This window comes from Dermacentor albipictus, chromosome 2, assembly GCF_038994185.2.
Source record: "Dermacentor albipictus isolate Rhodes 1998 colony chromosome 2, USDA_Dalb.pri_finalv2, whole genome shotgun sequence".
NCBI lineage: Eukaryota > Metazoa > Arthropoda > Arachnida > Ixodida > Ixodidae > Dermacentor > Dermacentor albipictus.
Window position 1 is genome coordinate 180,118,473 of NC_091822.1, and position 21,718 is coordinate 180,140,190.

Genomic DNA, 21,718 nt, shown 5'->3' on the forward strand with positions numbered 1-21,718 from the left:
TGGAATCCTCTTTTAATCACTGTCTTGTCGCGTGTCGACAACGTGACCAGCAGCGAGAGATCTCTCGCCGTCGTCTGAACTCTCTCTGCGCAGACAGTGCTTGGACCCTGGCCGTGCTCCGAGTGACAGGGTTTAACTCTCGAGACTAACCCCCGTATGCAGAGATGCAACTTAAGTCGAAGCACATGCTTGACTTGATCCGAGTGACGCCTATCGGGAACGCGCCGAAGGAAACGCAGTGAGCGTCTTTGGGCACGTTAACGCCAGGCGTCATCTAAATCAAGTCAAGCATGTGCTTCGACTTAAGTTGCATCTCTGCATACGGGGATAAGATGTTTTCTCGAAGACACGTCTATTGATAAACTCCTCGCGAACTGCAGTCAATGTGCATTTTCGATTTCGTCCATGTTGGCATCAGCTGTATATGCTTGTGCTATTTTTTTATTGAAATGAAAATAAAAGAAAGAGACGTAGTCACCTTATAATGGTGACGGCTACTGCTTTTCTCATAGCGGAAGCTTGTGCTATTCTTGTAGTCTCACAACCGAGGCCATGAACTAAGGCCTCGGCTTGCTAGTGCTTTGCCGTTTCGCTATAGACTTGACAGTGCTTCGTATTTTCATTATTATTAGACGTCGTCATTCTTGTTGTTGTTTTCCATTCCTATGAGATTGCGATCGCCGGTCACATTTGCTGCCAAGTTTTCCCGTTTTTCGAATTTAATATAGAAGAACGGAAGCTTGACAAGCCAGAAAAGACGGAAATAGAGGTGCAGACACCACCTGTAAGTTCACGCTCTGGTTCCCAGCGACTTCATAAATTGTGACAACCTCGGTTCGAAATGAGGTAATACTTTGTTCCTAAGGGAACCAATAATTTAGCCTCGTAAATCTTCGATGCCTTCTTTTCTTATTTTTCCCCCCTACACAGAGCTCAATAACGTGAAACTATCTTTAAATAATATCAATAACTAGCTTGAACCAAGCTAGCTGGTTACTCAAGCGAAAGCATTTCACGACGTTAAAGGACGGGGTTGAGGCCCATCTTTTATTTGTCTCGTCCCCATCTGTTTATCGTTATTGCGTGCTTTCGTTATTTCGAAGTTAGTGACGTCGTACGTATCGCTGCTGCGTTTTGGGGCGTGAAATTCAAGAAGAGTAAATTAACATTGGAATTTGTTTTTGCTGCTGTACAAAGTGCAAGCAAGTGCTACAGTACGTTCATGCCGAACGAATGAAAAGGGAATCTAAGTCTAAGATAATTAGTGGCATTTTTAATTGCCGCGTTAAATGTGCTCATATTAATCACTCATATCACCGCCATCATCGTGGGTTGTTGCGTAGTGATGTCAGCTCACACCCAACAAGCAAAAGGCCAGCGCCTGGCGTACGCGTGGCCCTCGGTTATTATATTTTTTTTTTGTATTTGCATGTACGTTTTCAGAAAAAAAGGCATGCCGTTGAAACAGCTTTTGCCGCTTGCCGTGGCAAGTTTCGATTCAGAAGGAACGGTTGTTAACATGTCAGTGCAAGAAGCTACCTTCGTCGACTGTGGCAAATTATTCTGCATTTGGAATTGATTTCTAATGTTACAGAACGATTCAACTTCTTGCCTTCTCTCCAAGGTATCGCAGTCTGTAGAGGTGACCCGAGGACGGAACTACCACATTTACGATCTAATGATTCCGAGAGCGGTATTCATTCATTCATTCATTCATTCATTCATTCATTCATTCATTCATTCATTCATTCATTCACCCGCCGTGGTTGGTCAGTGGCTATGGTGTTGGGCTGCTGAGCACGAGGTCGCGGGATCGAATCCCGGCCGCGGCGGCCGCATTTCAATGGGGGCGAAATGCGAAAACACCCGTGTGCTTAGATTTAGGTGCATGTTAAAGAACCCCAGGTGGTCGAAATTTTCGGAATCCTCCACTACGGCGTGTCTCATAATCAGAAAGTGGTTTTGGCTCGTAAAACCCCATAATTTAATTTTCATTCATTCATTCATCTCTAACCTCACGGCCTTTCGGCATTGAAGAGGAAAGTGGTAATACATTAGAGACAAGATGGGGTGGTGGTGGAATAAGACATTAGACACATTATTGGACTAATTATACAATGTAAGCTGATGGTTTTTGAAGTGCAGCATTCCAGCACAGCATATAGTAACAGTAGAATAAAACAACTAACATTATTTTTACAATTTCTTTTATTAATTTTTTTTATTAAAGTTTTTCCAATCCAATTATTTTTACAGATGCTTGCTATTATAGTATATTAGCTAATGCTTTTCTAAAACACACACACGTACAAGGCAATCGTTCTCGCGCATTCTGCCCCGGAAGATGCAAAAACAAACATGCCCAAATTTCCATCCTGGAGTCGCCACAAGTGGATATCCTGCAACCTATCCGCGCGGAAAGGAAGGCTCCTTCCCACGATTGTATTTTTACTCTATCTATAGGCTGCCGTCCCTATAGTTGCCTAAGGCTCGTTTTGCCCGGTTCTTTTTACTGCGTTAGTATGTGCGCCGGAAGCGAATCCGCTTTTTTTTTTTCAGCAGTTACATGGTTTCTGAAGTGCGAGAGGGGCCGGGAGTTCGTTTGGTCATTAGGCAAGTTGCTAGTCATTTACTGAGTTACTAGTGAGTTAGCTAGTTATATAGTTACCAAATTATCGAACTCACTGTCTCCTATATGGCTACCGAACTGTAAAAAAATAAAAAAGAATGAAGGGGGACGGGAGGTGGGCGCGGGGGGGGGGGAGGGCTCGCACGCAAATAGTACAACATACCAGGAAGAAACGACGTGTCACACACACAATAAAAAAGAAAAGACAAGAATCCAAAACGAAATAGCGACTGCAAACATCGTCCATCTCTTCAGTTGAGCAATAGGGCACCATACCCTCTTGCACAATTTGACGTATGAGGCAACGAATGGATCGCATGTGGCTGCTGATCCTATTACGTGAAGGTAGCGCTGAACGCTGAACAAAATGGCGCCCGTCCAAAAGAAACTCAAGTGGGCTCACTAAACTCGAGATGTTCGCTTGGACGAAGTCCTTACTGCAAGAGATCGCTGTTTGAGATATGTCTGTGTTGAGGGTCATTGCAGCATTGTCGTTATTGATAAGATAAAACAAGTCAAATCAAGTAAAGTAGGTGCCAGCAATCTGACTGTCATGTGTCCACGCCTCCTTGAAACCACGGAAAAGAATATCGAGCGCTTTCAAACGCACAGGGAGCAATACTATGCATACCCAATCATTAAAATAAAAACTTGGTGGACTTTCACACTAGAATCAACAATATTTTCTGCTTACGTTAAAATGAGAGTGCCTGTTAAGACATAATGACGTAGCGTAGCAAACGACGCTATCTACAAATAGTAGGTGGTACTTATCTAAATCCGAAATTTGCACAGATGAGTGTTACTGCCTTTCTGCAGTAACGCTTATCTGCAGTCATGACTAAACGCTGTGTTCTGTCATATACTAGCCAAGATCTGTGAGAAAGCTGTCTAACTATACAGCGCCGAAACTACATACGTATGTATGCAAACATACTTTTATAGTGTTTTGCTTTGTAAATGTGCTACGAATGTGCTCTAGTATATAAAGGAAAAATCAGACATCCACCCGTCCGTAGCAATTGCTACAAAGGAAACCCATACGGGTTCCTCGAAAGAAAAGCCTCGCAGTTGAAGGAAAATTCTTCCTTGTCCGGGACTCGAACCCTGGACCACTGCCTTTCCAGGGCAGCCGCTCTACCATCTAGTTATTACCATCTAGTTTGCGAGGCAGACTAGATGTGCTCTAGTCTGCGTTATCGTTAGCTGTTCTTGAACCATATATTAGTAGCACCGCGGGTGATAATTTTTCAGCAGAAATGCGGCTGAGAGAGTGCTTGCGATAAGTAAGACTATAGCACAAGCTTTCCGATGCTCCGCTGTGCTTGTCATTGTCATTATAATAACAGATGATGTTAAAGCTGTGGTGTCATCCATCGAACTCAGGAATACTCCGTGCGGTAAACAAGAAACTCTGGAGGGACGAGATGCGCTATTTCATATACGGGCTATAACCATATTACAAAATGTGAGTTTATTAGGTCTATTTCGCAGTGCTGACCTTGGTATTTGGCCATGTGTAAGCCTCCCGGGAAGCGCCAGGATATTTGGAGGATCCTAGTGCGTACGCTTCCTTGAACTTTTTGGCTTCTGAATTTTTCGGTGGGCAGAAGCGCCAGCACGATGTTGACCTAGCTATGATCAGAGACAAAAACTTGCGACTGCACTGCTGCTGCTTGGCGCCTCACTTTGTCGTTCGTGTTTTTGAGCGGTTAAAGTGGTTCCTGCTTTGTGTACGCAAGTTTCGCAAACTTGATTTACGTGCGCCTCAGTTTTCTCGACGCCGTGAGACTACTTCCGCGGGAAGGGTTACTGTTTACCTAAGTAATAAGTAGGAATATTTGTTCTTCCCTCCTTTGCACGATAACGGAAGCTATGAGAAAGTGCGAAATAACTTGAACACTATCTTTCTATTACTTTCTTCGACACTTATTCAGACACGTGTATGTATTCAGACATTTACTTACTATGCTTGTCGCTACACAAAGCCTATGATTCCAGAGAGATGTGTTCTTGTATGTCACTCCTTCATTGTACGGTTGTTCTTGTATTGCGATGTACGGTGCATTGCATGCTCTTGTCTCTTTTCCACCTGTTATTTTCTCGCACAGGCTGCATCGAGTTTGTGTTCTGGCTTGCGAACTTGTGGTTTGTGTGTCACGACGTGATAACTACTGGCGGGAAATCGCCCTTGAGTGTTTGTTTGTATCGCTGTTAATTTATTCGTCTCAGGGTGTTTCTATATTTATTGCCCGGTGGAGCACAGAAGTAGACGGCGCCTCGTAGTGCGGATAAATCTGCTTACATACATATAATTTTCAGAAATTGAACACTCATGAAAGAGTTGCAGCGAACCGATTTGCTGACGTATAATGGCAGGGTGTCATTGAATATTGTCACGTGGTCACTCAATATCATCTTTGATGATTACCTTTAAATTTTGTCATAGTAAATAATGAAACCTTCGAGTTGTTGCACGTGCAGCCGTTCATGGTAGAACACAGAACATGGCCCGGAGAGCTGTCCTAAATTTGAACAGCTAGGATGTGCTTCGAGGACGACGATCGAAAGCGTTGACGATCGTTGTTTAGGCATAAAAAGGTTGCTTTAGCCACCGGGTAACGTGTTACTACAGCGATTAGCTCTAAAAACTTTAATGAATTTGGTAACTAAGTGATATTTTATCACTTTGATAACGCTTACTGTTATCGTGTCCCTTTCTACTGAAACTGTTATTTATTTATTTATTTATTTATTTATCTATTTATTTATTTATTTATTTATTTATTTATTTAAACATACCTTACAGGCTCCTAGATGCATTGTGTAAGGGGGGAGAGTACCCTCAAAGGTTATACAATGATTAGTACACACAAGGGCATTTAGTATGTCCTTGTGTGTTTATTTATTTGTTTTGTAATGTTAGATTGACAAGATATTTGCTTGCGCTTAATTGAAGAAAGACAAATGCGTCGTATTGTTGGTGTTTCTTTTTCTAGGTTCACTGTTTACCTGTTTAAGCCCGCTTAAGCATTGTACATTGTAGCCGGAACGTTCTTCATATCGCCTCAAGTTATCAAACTTTTATATTTGAAGAATGTATTGTTTGCAGAGAATCCGGGGACAGAATGGTTGGCAACACTTCCAATTTCTTCCTACTAAATTGCTCACTCACGCCTCTGAGCCTCTCTAAACAGGACTCGTGGACTATAAGCGACTCTTGTTCTATTGGAGCTTGCGCACGACTCGCATATCTGGTGCAGCGTACAGGCATAATAATCCAGTTCTTAATACGGCGTATAGTCGTGATCGACAAGCATATTTAGTCCCGTCCGGCGGCCATGAAGAAAGGGCAAAAGCACATACTGAACCGCATGCGCACGATCTGATCGTTGCACTACTTGAATTACAAGCCAGCGGTGCCAAGGCATTTGCCGCCCAAACTTCCGGTTTCGGTGCTGTCTTCAAGGTAAGAAACATGTGCAGCCGATTAGCAGGCCGGCAGAGCTTGCCGTAGGACAGGTAAGGTAATTCATGAGCCTACGAACGCACGTGTTTGATTTGTGAATTGGAATATGCGATTGACCTCCAAGAGTTGTTGGCTGGGCTGTATAAACCTCCGCGTGATGAAGAACTCGGATTTGATAATCCAACGACTTGATCCTGCTTACACATTGCGTTGGGAATGTTGGTTTGAGAGGATGCTATAGCAGCGCTGGGGTACAGGGTCTCTTTTCACTGCCAACCAGCGGGGGTACCGCACCAGAGTCCTGCCAAACCGAAATGGCAGGACATGAGCCCGGGACCATGGCCGTGAATTGAGCACCCGCCGTCAGGGCGTTACGTTCACCGAGAGACTGCTTTTGTCAGGATTCTTTGCATACAGGCTGTCTCTAACATGCGCAGGTAATCCTATGGCTGTTGAGTAATATTGTTTGCACTTCTGTACCTTGACTATTATTCGGCAGTATGACGATATCGAGTGTATCTGAGGCCTCCTTGCACACACTTTCGTTTTGTTTTCTTTCGTAGAATGCACGCTGTGCCAGCAGCGTAGGGGCTTCACCGTATCGCTGCTTCCATCGCTTCCGTTGGCTTTACCATGCAGCAGCAGCTGCTAAAGCTCAGAAACAAAACCAACGAAAGGAAGGAAAAAAAAAACGAGAGGCGTGATGACAACGTCTACATAATGTGTTTCCTTGATTATTAATCGGATCTTTACTGATGCCTCAAACTAAAGTAGAAAGGTGCGAGCGACGCACGACCATCGGCCACACATCGCACACGCATCGCGCGGTGTGCATCGAGTTTTTTCTTAAGTGACGGCCGCTGTGATGTCCTCACTGCTTCGAGTGGTTGATCCCCGCGGTCCCTGCGAACGAGTTCGAACGCGTGTGGACTCTTCGAAGTTATCTGGGCATATATTTCTTTTCTCTCTCTCTCTCTGTCTTAGCGGCCCACATGTTGATCTTTCGCAGGAGTTATGACACACCATTTTTCATTTCCTTCGTGGGCCTCCGTTATCAACCCGGCCGCTCCCGAATGTCTCTTGGCGTGTTGACGCTCCGGCCAAAGCGTGTGCGTAACGCTGCCACGGAATCACTTTAGCTCGAGAAATTTGTTCCGCAAGGGCAAACGCAACTGTTCAAAATTTTCAGCAATATATACGTCCGCAAGAAAAAAACACATATCGAATAATACGTATCCCGTCGAACAACATTACTTGCAACACGCTGTTACTTCCAACGCACTTCGCAAACACGGTATATAACGTGCCGAATTCAATGTCCCTGGCGTGTCGATGCCACAGAATTTGTCACTCGCGTCGAATATAGCGGAAGACGTGCCGTACAAGTTCATATTGAACACGCCCATTACTTTTCTCCTAATCACTCACGAAAGTGACAACGTTCTTCCTACTATATAACTGTTTTGATTCAGAAACAGGCCTTATGTATACCAATCAAGCACGGTATAGCACCGAACAGAGTATTGCTTTGCGGGTACGACGCACAATATATTGTGGGCGTGCAATAACGGAAACTGTACCCCTCCAATTCATGAAGGTATATTAAAAAGAAGCTGTCCATTATTTGATTTCAATTAATGAACAATGAAAGTGACAGAAAAAAAAAGAAGACAATGACTTTGCAATCTCGAACTCTAATCACGTTCAGTATGTCTGAAGACGCCGGCGAAAATAGATCTCGTGTTTTCCCGGTGCTAGTGATGTGGATAGGCAAACGCAGAACGAGTTCTGAGACCAAGCGTAACCTAGCACGTCGCACCTGAAGCACTGCAAATTTTTTTCTGCTGTCCTTGTTACGCCAACATGATAGGAACATGTTTTGTCAACACGGTTCGCATAACTACACGCCTACTTACACGGGACTTGTTATTTTTCTATGGAACAGGGGAACTTAAGGAAGCAATTGAGACTTAGTGTGACTGGTATGCAAATTAAGTAAACAAAGCCTTTAGCAATTTAAAAGGAGTACTAACGATAGCAGTTAGAGTTGTGTTTCGCTCTTACGGTCTCCGGTCCCCTCTGCAGATATATAGCCCGTGTTAAAAAAGAAGACTGACATGGACATTGATGAGTATCGAAAGCTCAAACTTCAACTACTTAAAAAAATAACAAGTCTTTTCTGAACATTTTAATTTTTGCATGAATTTCACCATGACAAATGTAGCACGCATGAAACAGCCTCCAAGGAGAAAATTACCGCTCCACTCTGTAACACATTACAATTTCAGTATCGCGCACTCTGGTGATTTTTTTTCATAATTAACAAAGTGTTTTTATTTGTGTTGCTTAGCACATATACCGTGAGCGCACAAATTCCGCACCGATCACGAGCTAAAACGTTCTGCGCAATGTTACTACCTAATGTTTCTAAAAGTGCTGAACCACTGTTTATTTGTTGCCAGCGAATTTCGTAATGTTAGCAATGCACTCATAATGAAAGCTCCTGCCCGTAAGTCCCTTTGTGGTTATTCGGTAATATAAGAAACTGATCATACGGTAAGTGTTAAGAAATAGCGTGCCGGAAATAAACACGATCTAAGACACACCGCCATAAGTCATATCTATTCCATCAGTGTGCAAATGACCTCTTTTACCGCTCTCCGCACATTCTTTGTCAGTGTATACAGTTTAGTTGAAGTTCAACATCGACTTCATTACAGATACTTGCAATTGTGCTCAGAGAAACCACGGTGCACGAAGAGGAGATAAAGTACACAGGCGCCGGAGAAACTTAAAGAAAACACTAAAATAAAGGAAGGCTTTTTCGGATCTACTAACGTCCTACTAACGATCTACTAACGCTCACAGTTGAAAAAAGTGAGCTTGCATGTAAATTCTATTCTAGTTGGCTGGTGTCAATATTTATATATCGGCATGTGGTTGCTCATCTTGTATACCTATTAGGTCTGGTTTTCTGGGTTTTGATATACTTTTCCGTCTTAACGCTTGATATCGATTATCGATTATGCAAGTCTGACAGAGTGATTACACCATTTATTTTAACTGCCTAGTTCGTTTCTACGCGCTACTTTTCGGCTCGACTAACGACGCTAATGGTGACCGTTCAAAGGCAGATGAAGTGCCATACGCGAGCGTCAATGCTTTTCACGCCGTTTGTGACGTCATATTGTGATATTCGCGGGAATATCACAATATATTGTGATATAGCTTGAAGAATTTCAGCATTTTCTTTATTTGCATGGACATCGCAATACATTCGCTTATGAGTTTCTAATATAGGCATTGTCATTGTTCCGAACTTGGGCTTTGCAATCCCAATTCTCCTAAATTGATACTAAAGTTAATACGAATTTTCTGCGCGCGTGGAGCTCGTATATTCCTCCGTTCCATACGTATTGCTTACCTAATTATGAAATCATCAATACTTCGTTGATCGTAACTAGCCTGAGGCTAGAAATCCAGATGCTGACTTGCTGCAAAGAGATCGTAGCATAATGTGAAACGATACGAATTAATTGAAAATGCGAGACGATAAGATTAATTTAAATTGAATCGCCACCTCGCACCTGATGTAACACCATATCCACGCGCACCAATACGTTCAGCCAACATTTTCGCCAAATTACCTTTTCGAAACGCTGGCATACCAATTTGAAATAAGAAAAAGAAATAGCCACTCACAACGCGCGTAAAAAACGCGACCGAAGGAAAAGAGAAAGCACATGTCTCGCAGTGAGGAGAAGCCCACCTTCCGGGATGCATGCCTCCGTGGCGCGTTCCTTGTAGCCCCGCGTCCGTCCAAGGGAGAGCGGCGTCACGGGAAGCTCAAGAGCCGCGCGGAGGCGCGTCAGAAGCGGTGACTACGACGGGACGGAACGACGCTCATCCGGTATCGGCCGTCGCCGTGCATTCTCTGGCGAGGCGCACCACGCCGTCTCGCCGCCGCGTCGCACACACCGCGCCCGCGAACGGAGTCGTCAGAGAGCGGTGGTAGCGAAAGGCGCGCGCGCGCACGCGCACTTTCCCCTCTTCCTCCCCCGCCGCCGCCGCCGACTTTCTCCTTCCAACCTTCGCCATCACCAGCCGCTCCTCGCTTTCACTTTCCTCCGCTTCCGAAGCGCGTTGGTTCCCGCCGAGGTGAGAGTTGGAGAAGCGGAAGCCACCTCCTCCTCCCCCCTCCCCGGGTGAAGTTCGACTACCCTCATCCCCTCCCCCGCTATTCCGAGGCTATCTCCGCTTCAATCCCGGCTATCTCCTCCCCCTCGCCTCGCCCGCGACTCCTCCTCGCTCTCTCTTTAAGTTTCAACTTTCGGAAGCATGTCGTCCCGACTGAGACTTTCTTGTCGTCGGCACAATCGAGCAGAGAGCGGTCGACGACAGCGGCAGCTCACCTGGTTTGGCGGGAACGGCGCGGCGGCCCCGCTTCGAGGCAGGTGCATCTGATAGCCGCCGTGTCACGTTCGCGGTCAGCAGTGGCGCGTCGACGCTAAATCTGTACGCGTAATCCGATAGCGCCCCCTTTGAGAGTGGAGCGCACCCGTAAACCTCGCGCTGGGGACGCTTGCACGCGCGGCTCGCCGGAGCGGACGCGGCTGCATGCACGGCAAACGTATACGCGGCTCTATTCAAAGAGGTTCGCGATGCGCGGTCGATTTGCATGCGCCCGCGCGGCCTCGAATGCCACTGACTACGTTGAAAGGCGAGCGGAATTGGCTGTCTGTCCAAAGCGCAGGTTTGGAGTTCTGGAGCGCGTCCATGATGCGGACGAGGCTGCATCTGACGTTTCACTAACTGTCGCCGTAAACCCACCTGCCAAGGAGGTGCGGAACATTTCTCGCAACAGTTCGCACGTGTTTGTTTACGGTATCAGGCGCAACTTAATCGATGGGAACGGTACTACCAACAGGGTTAAACAGACCATCCTTGGTTGTATTGAATATGAATGCTCATCTACAGAGCGTGAGAGAGAAACTTCATTGGAAGACATATGTTTTTGACGGCGTGCGTACGACGGATGATCTGTGTAGCGAGTAATCTTCGAAGCGAGATCGCAGGCTAATCTCTGTAGGTTCCTTATCACATATTCATCGTTTCTCGTTGACATCGCACTCCTTTTGCTCTGTTCCTCTATCCCCCGCTCCTTGACTCACACATTGAATCACTCACTGACTTACTCCCTCACTCAGTGACATGAAGTAGTATAGTAGTTCGCCTCTGAAAGGAGACTTTATTTGAAGAGCACCGAGGTACTATAATGTGTCAACATTTGGATTTAGAAACAATATAGATGAAATTTAAGGCAGATCAAAAGGATATATTACAATGATGATAGCAAAATAGTAAAAACAGTCATGCAAACAGGGAAGTGAAGGGAGAGTCTGGCTGATGGCCTGTTACCATAATTATTCTGAATCTTACTTAAGAGATACCGCAGTTACGTAACGTTACATGAAAAGTACAAACGCAGTTCCTTTGTTAACCAAAATAAGCGCGCGCGTACATGTGCCTATAGCGTGAAACGCGGTAGTTCGTAAAGGAGGTTATGTATAGCCACAGTTAGCGGCGTGCCCGTTTAAGTGGCGCTCCGATAAACTGTGCAGTACTGAATCGAACTTCAAATTGTAAAGTTTGAGCTGGCTCCATTTGGTTATCTCATTGCTCCTTCTGTTACTTTGCAGAGATCGTCGTTAATTAAACGCATTAAGCGTATCACGACAGTTGCGCCGTGCAGAGAACAACGACAGCGGAGACAGCTGTGTCACCGTTTTGTTGTCCCTGTCCTCGAAACTGCGAAATTGTCGCTGTGTGCAGCACCTGTACCAGTCCACCGCTTTGCTTTGCTTGAACTTAGATAGAATGACGTGACGTAGAAGACGAGAAGCCATCGTTTCTGGTTTTCTGTTTCGTTTTGTTTTGTTTGTTCCCGCGTCCAGGCACCGCTCTCAAGCGTCGCATCGGATGCGATCGCGATATCGCACTCGTCACGTTCGCGGTCAGGTGCTCTGTCCCGCATCGCACCGCACGTGTGATAGGCGTGGCGTGGACACTTGGAACAACGTGCTGCTGGAAAAAGTCGTGGCGCGTGCCGCACGTTGCCCGGCCGATTGCGTCCCACTTCCTGTCCTTTCGGCCAGCGGCCCCTCGCCAACAGCTTCGACGCTCTCGTTGGAGCTCGAGTAAACCGAATCTGGCACAATCTGGCACCCTGCATAAGATATACGCTGTCCGCGTGTTGGCGCTCCGTTTTCGCGACGAGGTTGTGCACCGAACCAAGCATTAGCGATATTAAGTGCAAACAAAAATGACCAGGGCTCTTCATCATTATCATCATCAGCCTGGTTACGCCCACTGCAGGGCAAAGGCCTCTCCCATATTAGAGCGCAGCTCTTTGGCGTCCGTTCCTGGGTTTCGCGTCGTCGTCGGCGTTGTCGTCGGCCTCGTAACCAGCTCCGCCCCCCTTTCATCCCCCCAGCGCTAGCAGCGACCGACTGATACCGCTGGATGCCGCTGACGCCGCTAGAGAGTCAAGATAACGTGACTGCATAGAACACCGTCGCCGCCATGCAGAAAGAGGAGGAAAGGGTCCCCCCCCCCCCCCTGTTCTTGTGTGGCGGATAGGGTGCTCTTCAGTTGCCGACGCGCCGGTTATTTCACGTAGGCCCCGGCACGTCGACGAATACGTGACCACCCTCCCACGGCTAGACCTGGTTCTTAGCGCTGCGGAAGCGAGGGTATCATATTGTTTGTGTCGGCATCGGCGGCGTTGTCCCTGAAACCAACTCCGCAGCTGGGGTTGACTCACTATCGGCGTCAGCGGCATCAGTCAGTCGCTGCTATCTCTTCCCTCCTCCCTTTATCGTGTTGTCCGCTTGCTGCGCGCGCTTCTGCCCCCATCGTTTGCCGCTGGGTGTACACGCCGCCCCCCTCCCCCCTCTTCCTGCGAGTCTCCGGTTGTCAAAGCGCCGGCTCGAACTTAATTCCTTTCTTCGCTCCTCCTCCAATGCAACCCCTGTGCGGTGGCAATCAGAGAGCCAGATCGGTGGCGGCGGATCTGTATATGTGCACCGCCCGAGCCGAAATTGCCGCTGCCGTTCGCCACTGCGAGATTATGAAAAACTGTGCGCCGCAAAGTTGCCCAACGGCTTGCTGGTAGTAGCTGCCTACTTCGCCCCTACCGCACTCACGAAAGACGTCGTGCACTTCCTGCAACTCGCATTAACCGTCCATCGATCCACACCGATGTTAGTAGTGGGGGACTTTAATGTTGACATAAAGACAAACAGCCATTTCCTAACACTTATGCGGGAGAACATCCCGTTCTTCTCGCTCGTAACGCGTCCCACGGCTGTGACGACCTCGCGAGGCACTTGTATAGATCTCGTCTTTGAGAATCAAGCATTGGTGTACCAAGTCGAACATATATCAGTCTATTTCTCCGACCACAAAGCTTCCTTCATGACTGTCAAGAACTGTTAGCGGAGTCTTTGTTAAAGGAATACGTGTGAAAAATAAAAAAAAATTCTGTGATAGCGCATACATGTGTTGCTCGATTTCTTTGCCTCAATCTATCGAAAAGGTGAAACAGCTTATTTGCTGCGCTCAAATTTCGCATTAGGAAGTAACGTAATCGTCGGTAATTTTTTCTCCAACAACCCCGGTCATGTACTAATTGTGGCCATGCCGTCCCTGCAAACTTCTTAATCTCATCCGCCCACCTAACTTTCTGCCGCCCCCTGCTACGCTTCCCTTCCCTTGGAATCCAGTCCGTGACCCTTAATGACCATCGGTTATTTTCCCTCCTCATTACATGTCCTGCCCATGCCCATTTCTTTTTCTTGATTTCAACTAAGATGTCATTAACTCGCGTTTGTTCCCTCACCCAAACTGCTCTTTTCTTATCCCTTAACGTTACACCTATCATTCTTCTTTCCATAGCTCGTTGCGTCGTCCTCAATTTGAGTAGAACCCTTTTCGTAAGCCTCCAGGTTTCTGCCCCGTAGGTGAGTACTGGTAAGACACAGCTATTATAGACTTTTCTCTTGAGGGATAATGGCAACCTGCTGTTCATGATCTGAGAATGCCGGCCAAACACCCCCCAGCCCATTCTTATTCTTCTGATTATTTCCGTCTCATGATCCGGATCCGCAGTGACTACCTGCCCTAAGTAGATGTATTCCCTTACGACTTCCAGTGCCTCGCTGCCTATTGTAAATTGCTGTTCTCTTCCGAGACTGTTAAACATTACTTTAGCTTTCTGCAGATTAATTTTTAGACCCACTCTTCTGCTTTGCCTCTCCAGGTCAGTGAGCATGCATTGCAATTGGTCCCCTGAGTTACTAAGCAAGGCAATATCATCAGCGAATCGCAAGTTACTAAGGTATTCTCCATTAACTTTTATCCCCATTTCTTCCCAATCCAGGTCTCTGAATACCTCCTGTAAACACGTTGTGAATAGCATTGGAGAGATCGTATCTCCCTGTCTGACGCCTTTCTTTATTGGGATTTTGTTGCTTTCTTTATGGAGGACTACGGTGGCTGTGTAGCCGCTATAGATATCTTTCAGTATTTTTACATACGGCTCGTCTACACCCTGATTCCGTAATGCCTCCATGACTGCTGAGGTTTCGATAGAATCAAATGCTTTCTCGTAATCAATGAAAGCTATATATAAGGGTTGGTCATATTCCGCACATTTCTCTATCACCTGATTGGTAGTGTGAATATGGTCTATTGTTGAGTAGCCTTTACGGAATCCTGCCTGGTCCTTTGCTTGACAGAAGTCTAAGGTGTTCCTGATTCTATTTGCGATTACCTTAGTAAATAGCTTGTAGGCAACGGACAGTAGGCTGATCGGTCTATAATTTTTCAAGTCTTTGGTGTCCCCTTTCTTATGGATTAGGATTATGTTAGCGTTATGTTAGCAGTTTAGCTTTTGGTCGTGATAAAAGCAAAGATATTTATTTTATTCCTCAAATGCCCCTGGAAAGGGGTTTTACATGAAGGGTGGGCAGCTTTAAAGATGAAGGTGTTCGATGGCAGTCTTGAACTCAGTCGCACTGGAGTCGTCCGCCGCTTCTTCAGGCAGATCATTCCAGTCTCTCGCTGTACGTGGGAAAAACGAATGTAGATAGGATGATGTGCGCGCATGCGGGGGGTATACTGACTTTGAATGATTCGTCCGGGATGAATGGCGGTGAGCGGGCGATATGACGCTGTTACCAATCGGGGCATGATAAAACTTGTGATATAGAATGAGCCTGGACACTTCACGTCTCGTTTCTGGACTGGAAAGATTCGCATTTGATTTTAGTGCTGTGCTACGTGTATGAAGAATAGTCACAGAAGATAAATCGGGCTGCGCAGTTTTGGACAGATTCAAGCATGTTAGAAAGAATAGTATGATGAGGCTCCTAAACTGGAGCATGCGTATTCAAGTTGGCGCATTACCACAGATTTCTATTGCCATCATATTACTCTTTAGCATCATTACCATCAGATTAATCACATTACCATCACCATTACCACAGGCAAGAGTTTTTACCGAAGGAGGGGCAAATTTGAGATTTCGCCGGAGAAAGCCTAAGGTGCGGGTAACCTCGTTAGTTATTTTAGTGATCTGAGAGGACCATGAAAAATCGTGCGTTAAATAAAGTGCTATGTATTTATAACATGTAATAGATGTTATTACTGAGTTACTTAAGAGATATCAGGGTACTACATAAGAATGCCGACGATGGAAAGAAATTAATGAGGTTTTATTTACATTTAATGACATTGATCATGCCTTACACCATTTTTCAACTGTTTCCATTTTTCAGCTGTAGGACAGGGATATCTGAGCTGTTGTTAATGGGTCGGTAAATTACACAGTCGTGCGCAAATAGGCGTACGTTAGAAGATATATCATTAGGAAGATCGTTAATGTAGGTTAAGAAGAGAAGGGGCCATGAACAGGGCCTTGAGGATCCCCAGAAAGCACAGGAGACAAAGGAGATGAAAAGTTATCTGGCCGGTCAGAAAATTGCGCAACCAATTATAAATTAGGGGATTGAGATTCAGGACTGAAACTTTCAAGAAAGGACGATTGTGGGGTATCTTATCAAAAGCTTTCTCGAAGTCTAAAAACAATGAGTCTACGGGTATATTAAGGTCTAATTGGGAACCGATGTCATTTATAGAGAGTGCAAGTTGAGTATCGCCAGGGAAATTCTTAAGAAATCCGTGCTGACTATGAAGAAAAAAGTTTGAAATATTTTTGTTAGAAACTTTTTTGTGTTTGGTTGTGATGTTGATTCGGCTCCCACTTGCGGCAAGTCATCCTTGCGTCCAGTTTATTTTCAATTTACTTTATTATTCTTAAGCTTCATTTAAACAAAACTTATTCCTCCTGTGGTTCCCCTGGCTTCGGCTCAAAGCGGCTGCATATCCATGGGGCTGAAATGCAAAAGAACTCTCGTATACATAGTTTTAAGTCCACGTCCATGAACACCAGGGGGTCAAAATAATGCGGAGACTTGCACATAGGGCACGTCTCGTAATCTGAGTGCTTATGACGCGTAAAACCCCAGAATTTATTGAATTGGTTGTCTGGATTCATTGTTTATCTTTCGTATGGTTTAGTTTGTGGCAGTATCGCTATTTAGAAAAATCCATATGCTTCAAGTACCCAATATCCATGAGTATCATACGGGTTTCATTCAAGATTCTGTCCAATCATATCGGGTTATACGATATGAGAAATAGTTGAACGAGCTTCACGGTGTATGTTCGTGTAGTCCTTCTTCATACTGCAGACCAAGAGCCGACCCAAGCAGGACAGGTACAAGAGGCAAGATAAAAGCACAAACACAGAAGATAACATAGGAAAACATTACGCAATGGGAAACATAACACCAATTAACAGTACTTATCAAGGCTGTGTGTTGCAACTGCAGCAGCTGCCTGCACCAAGGCCATTAGCGACTGGAGAAGCTACGCACACTGCTACTGGCCAGCAATCAGCTGAAAGGGGCTCCAAGGTCTAGTGGAGCAGCAAGACGAAAACGGCTCCAAGGTGACATGCCATGCTCTCTTTGAAGGAGCACAAAACGTAAACATTGACTCAATCAGGAGTGTTTGATTACTCTTCTGGTAATTGCAATGTTTGTTCTGTTCTGATAGATAACTCAGTTGCAGATAAAATTGCAGTCAGCCTTACATTTCTACACTTCAAATCATATGCAACGAACATGATCTGTTACATAGATGAAATTCATCTGCCCTTTCTTATCAGTAAACTGCCTCTCCTTGTCTCTTTAAGCTGCACCGACAAACTCAGAGGCCATGCTGTGTGGGTGCCTACTACCTGCTGTAAATCAGAGGTCCACACAGAAAGTGTGCCATATTCAATTGGAAATATGAGAGAGCAGTGTGAAGATGTGGCGCCAACAAGTTCAACGGGAAATTTAAATTAAACTGGAAATACTGCACTTCATATTGTGCTAAAATGCAACACAATCGACTTTAGCTTATGGGAAGTTTAGAAATAGTAAATGTAGTTGTTCCCTGTGCCCATTGTTTACTAAGGGTAACATTGATTGTGTTTACTTTGATGTTACTGTGTTCTTGAAGGATCGATGAAAAAAACTGCAGTTTGAGTGGCAAGATACGCGACACGCAGGGAGAAGTTAGCATCCAACTGAAAGTAGCATGAAGCTACAAAGAAGAGCATATGAAAAACTCGGAAAGAAAGCTATAAGTTCTGTAGCTATCATGCTTTGGGAGAGTGCAGAGATTGGCTGGTTGGTATGTGTTATAACAAAATGAAGACGCAGTGCCAGGACCAGACAAAGGGAAGCCTCTGGTGAAGTGTGAATAAATAGGCATGTTTCCTGAGACAGTCGTTGATTCACCGGACACTTTAGCCAACGAAGCATTTCAAAAACTTAGCGTATTGTTTCATATGGTCATCGATGCAATTGATAGTTTGGTTGATGTGTTGCAAGTGGCATTTCATATATATTATTGGCACTCAGATTTTCTTTTGTGTTTTTTCAAGATCTCATTTTTTTCCTTTCTCCATTTTCGCACCTTTATTTATATTCTTTGGATGCAATTAATTTTGGTTGACGGTAAGAGCTTCACTTGTGCCTTCCATTTGCCCTGTGCCTGTGTGGGGTCTCCTTTTAGCTGAATCACGCTTCATTTATTTATCGTTTGGCGCATCATTATGTTGCCATACACACTACGTATCGTAGTAAACCCTCTGATTTTCTTATATTTGTGCATATGCAGCAAATTTTTTCCCTCTCTTATTGTGCTGGCTCACTATGATCTTCTGCCACTCCGCGTGAGGCCGCATATTTGATACCCCGCCTTGGTTAAAAAAACTAAATTATGGGGTTTTACTTGCCAAAACCACTTTCTGATTATGAGGCACAACGTAGTGGGGGACTCCGGAAATTTGGACCACCTGGGGTTCTTTAATGTGCACCTAAATCTAAATACACGGGTGTTTTCGCATTTCGCCCCCATCGAAATGACGGCCGCCATGGCCGGGATTCGATCTCGCGACCTCGTGCTTAGCAGTCTTGGTGGTCGTATTCGAATGGGGGAGGAATGAAAACATGCTTGTCTACTCAGAATCCTAAGTGAAAGGGCTAAATTGCTATTCGTCTGGACCGTAGCATGAAGCCATGAAGGAAACCCATATGGGTGTCTCAGAAAAAAAGCTTCGAAATTGACGAAAAATTTAACCTGGTCCGGTATATCTCTCGCCTCAACCGACTCCAGTGTATGTCTGCTAGTTTCCCACTCTCATCATCCGTCCAATCCCGTGGCATCCTCAACTGCATTTCCCTTTCCTTGGCGCGCTTTATGTATATATATATATATATATATATATATATATATATATATATATATATATATATATATATATATATATATATATATATATATATAGACCATTACTTATTTACTTTACCTATTACAAGAAATGCAAAACTCTATGTCATCATGTTATTAACTAAAATATGAACTGACCGCCTTTCCACTATCATACCCGCCGTTGCGCGGTCCGTAGTTTCTCGCTCTTGCTATCATCCAAGTAGTGGTAGAATGCACTGATTACGGGGGGAGGGGGGGGGGAGCTACTTTTTTTCGTAATGTTCGCGTGCTTACAGCTCATTACATCAAACTGCTTATATTATTTGCTACAACCCACGTGTATTCGTCTTGACACATACCACTCGCTATCCGGGTCGCCTGGGCTACTCGGTCTAGAGATAAACGTGTACCCCTGTACAATTTTAGGAAGCTGACTGGCAGTCACGAACTCTTGCGCCTTTGCTATCTTGTGGAACAATGCCTCAATATCTTGCATGTTGATCCTCAGACCAATCTCAGAGTTTACCTAAGTAATTTGTGGTAATTCATCTGTAGTGTAGTTCAATATGCCAAGATTATCGTCAAATCGCCATCGAGAACGTTTATGCCTAATCTATTGCAATATATCATCTTCTTTTCGTTACTTCTTTCAAACAGTAAATAGCAATGTTTTGCGTGTTGATTTTCAGACCCATCTTAAAGCTCGCCTGAGTATTTTGTTCTGATTCCTCTGGTGTTGCTCAATATGCCAGCGTTACCTGCAAACCGTAAGAAAGCAGGAATAGACGGAAAGACAGGGTGACTAGCGAGTTTTTTTTTTCAATTCAAAAATCAGTTTATTCAAACGACTAATAAGAAATACATGTGAATCATCTAGGCCTTCGTAGCCAGCCCTACCGGCTGGCTACGAGGTGCTGGGGAAGGGGGGTAAGGGGAATAAAAGATAATAGAAAAGATATGTTACGAAAAACAAAACAAGAACAAAAAAGAAAAGGGAAAAAGGAAAGGAGAATATTGCACTGCTTGCAGTCGGTCTCTAAGACCAGTTCTCCGCAAGAAGTGCAACAACGCTTTTGTAGGGAGGGAAAGAGATAAGAAGAAGGCAGGGAGGTTAACCAGTAAGTCTGTGATAACGCTTATGCCCTAATCCTTTGCAATCTATATCATGTTCAGTAGTTCTTGCAAATAGTAGACAACAAATGAAAAGGTGTGTTTTCTTGCCTCACCATCACACGCCACCATTACACGTCATTTGCAAAACAGAAAAATAATGCTCCCCACTTCATCACGCGTCCGCCTTCGCCACAGCCACGGTCACGAAACCCGAAGAGGTTCGCAAAGAAAAGCTTCACCTTTAAAAGCACCCGTAGTTCTGCTCTTGTTGCGTGCCAAATGCTGCACTTGCGTCAGTAATATCGATATTGCATGACCGGGGGTGCTTAGTTTTATACACAAGGACACATCGCATTAACACGACTGAACGACCGGCATTTGTCTACAGTGCAGTAATGCAACATCGACCTCGCCTTTCATTGGCGCACAACGCTCCGAAGGCGCTATATTGTTAAGGAAGGTGGACTGACCTTTGATCGCATGACATTTCCATTGTGCTAGCACATGTCCAGGAAAACATATCTTTCTATCTCATCTTTTTATATAATCTTTCTAACCTATCCACTTCTGTGTGTAGGGTAGCCAACCGGATACTTTTCCATTTTACCTTCCTATGTTCCTCTCTTTCATATTACGTTTCTCTGCCACTGTCCTCGATACAACGCACGAAGACAAATGCTCGCGACTACACTAGTTCTTATCGATCACTGACCACTGTCAAAAGAACTTTAGTATATCGAGTTCACAAGCAGTGGCAGCAGAGGATTACGAATACATTGATAGCGTTCTTACGGACAACAATGCTGCGCGAACAACTCTAGCAATAGAAAATTCTCTGTGAACAGCAGTGATTTTGTTCATGTGCCTTCTCTCTCTCTCTATCTCTCTCTCTCTCTCTCTCTGCGTGTGTGTGTTTCCTTTTTAAATGCGTAATCATTTCTGAGCTTACTGTTAAGGGGACGGGGTTTTGTGTCCTTGAACAGCGTCTGCTTGGAGCTCGAACGAACTTGACCATCGGAGAGGGTTCGGTAGGGGAAACGAGATGACGTAAGAAGAAATAACAGCAGTTTAATACATTGTGACGGGTGAGCGGTGCGCTCCAAGGAAAGCATAAAAACGTTCAGCGTGCGTGCACCTGCACGCAAGGGCAGAGAAGATGCGACCACTCGTGACGGCCTGCTGGCGTTCTTGTATACCCTCCACCATCCGGGCACCCTCCTTTTCTGCTGTCCCCTGGTAGAGGGTCTTGCCAGGACACGCCGGGTCAGCCCACACAGAGAGACATGGGAGGGAAACCACTCCTTGGCGTAGAGTGTCTGAGCGTTGGACACGTTGGGGGTAACTCACACAGAGGGCAGCGGAGGGAATCCACTCCTTGGCGTAGAGCGTTTGAACGTAGGACAGAGGGGAGTGTGATTTGAACTTTCGGCGTGTAATCCCGTGACACGCAGCCGACGGACAAATCTTTTCATTTTGACGAGCGTGACGATTAGGCACACCGTGTCCCAGGCATTTGGCATTTCTTCCATTCATTGCCGCACAAAGTGAACCGTAACACTACCCAACGAAGAAACCTGTCCGTCACGTAGGACGAATAGCTGTAAAGAAAATATTGCATA

General features: G+C 45.1%; 2 protein-coding genes across 2 annotated transcripts in view; one reads left to right on the forward strand and one right to left on the reverse strand.

Annotated features, from left to right (window-relative positions):
* The window catches only part of LOC139056358 (neprilysin-1-like), a 78,244-nt gene extending 68,137 nt beyond the window's left edge, over positions 1-10,107 (reverse strand). Inside the window, exon 1 of the mRNA XM_070534532.1 lies at positions 9,868-10,107. Within this exon, the coding sequence (XP_070390633.1) occupies positions 9,868-9,881 (14 nt within the window). The 5' untranslated portion in view covers positions 9,882-10,107. The remainder of the gene's footprint in view (positions 1-9,867) is intronic.
* Positions 1-21,718, forward strand: part of LOC135919314 (immunoglobulin domain-containing protein oig-4-like) — a 380,763-nt gene that overhangs the window by 23,803 nt on the left and 335,242 nt on the right. The gene's annotated exons all lie outside the window — the stretch shown is intronic.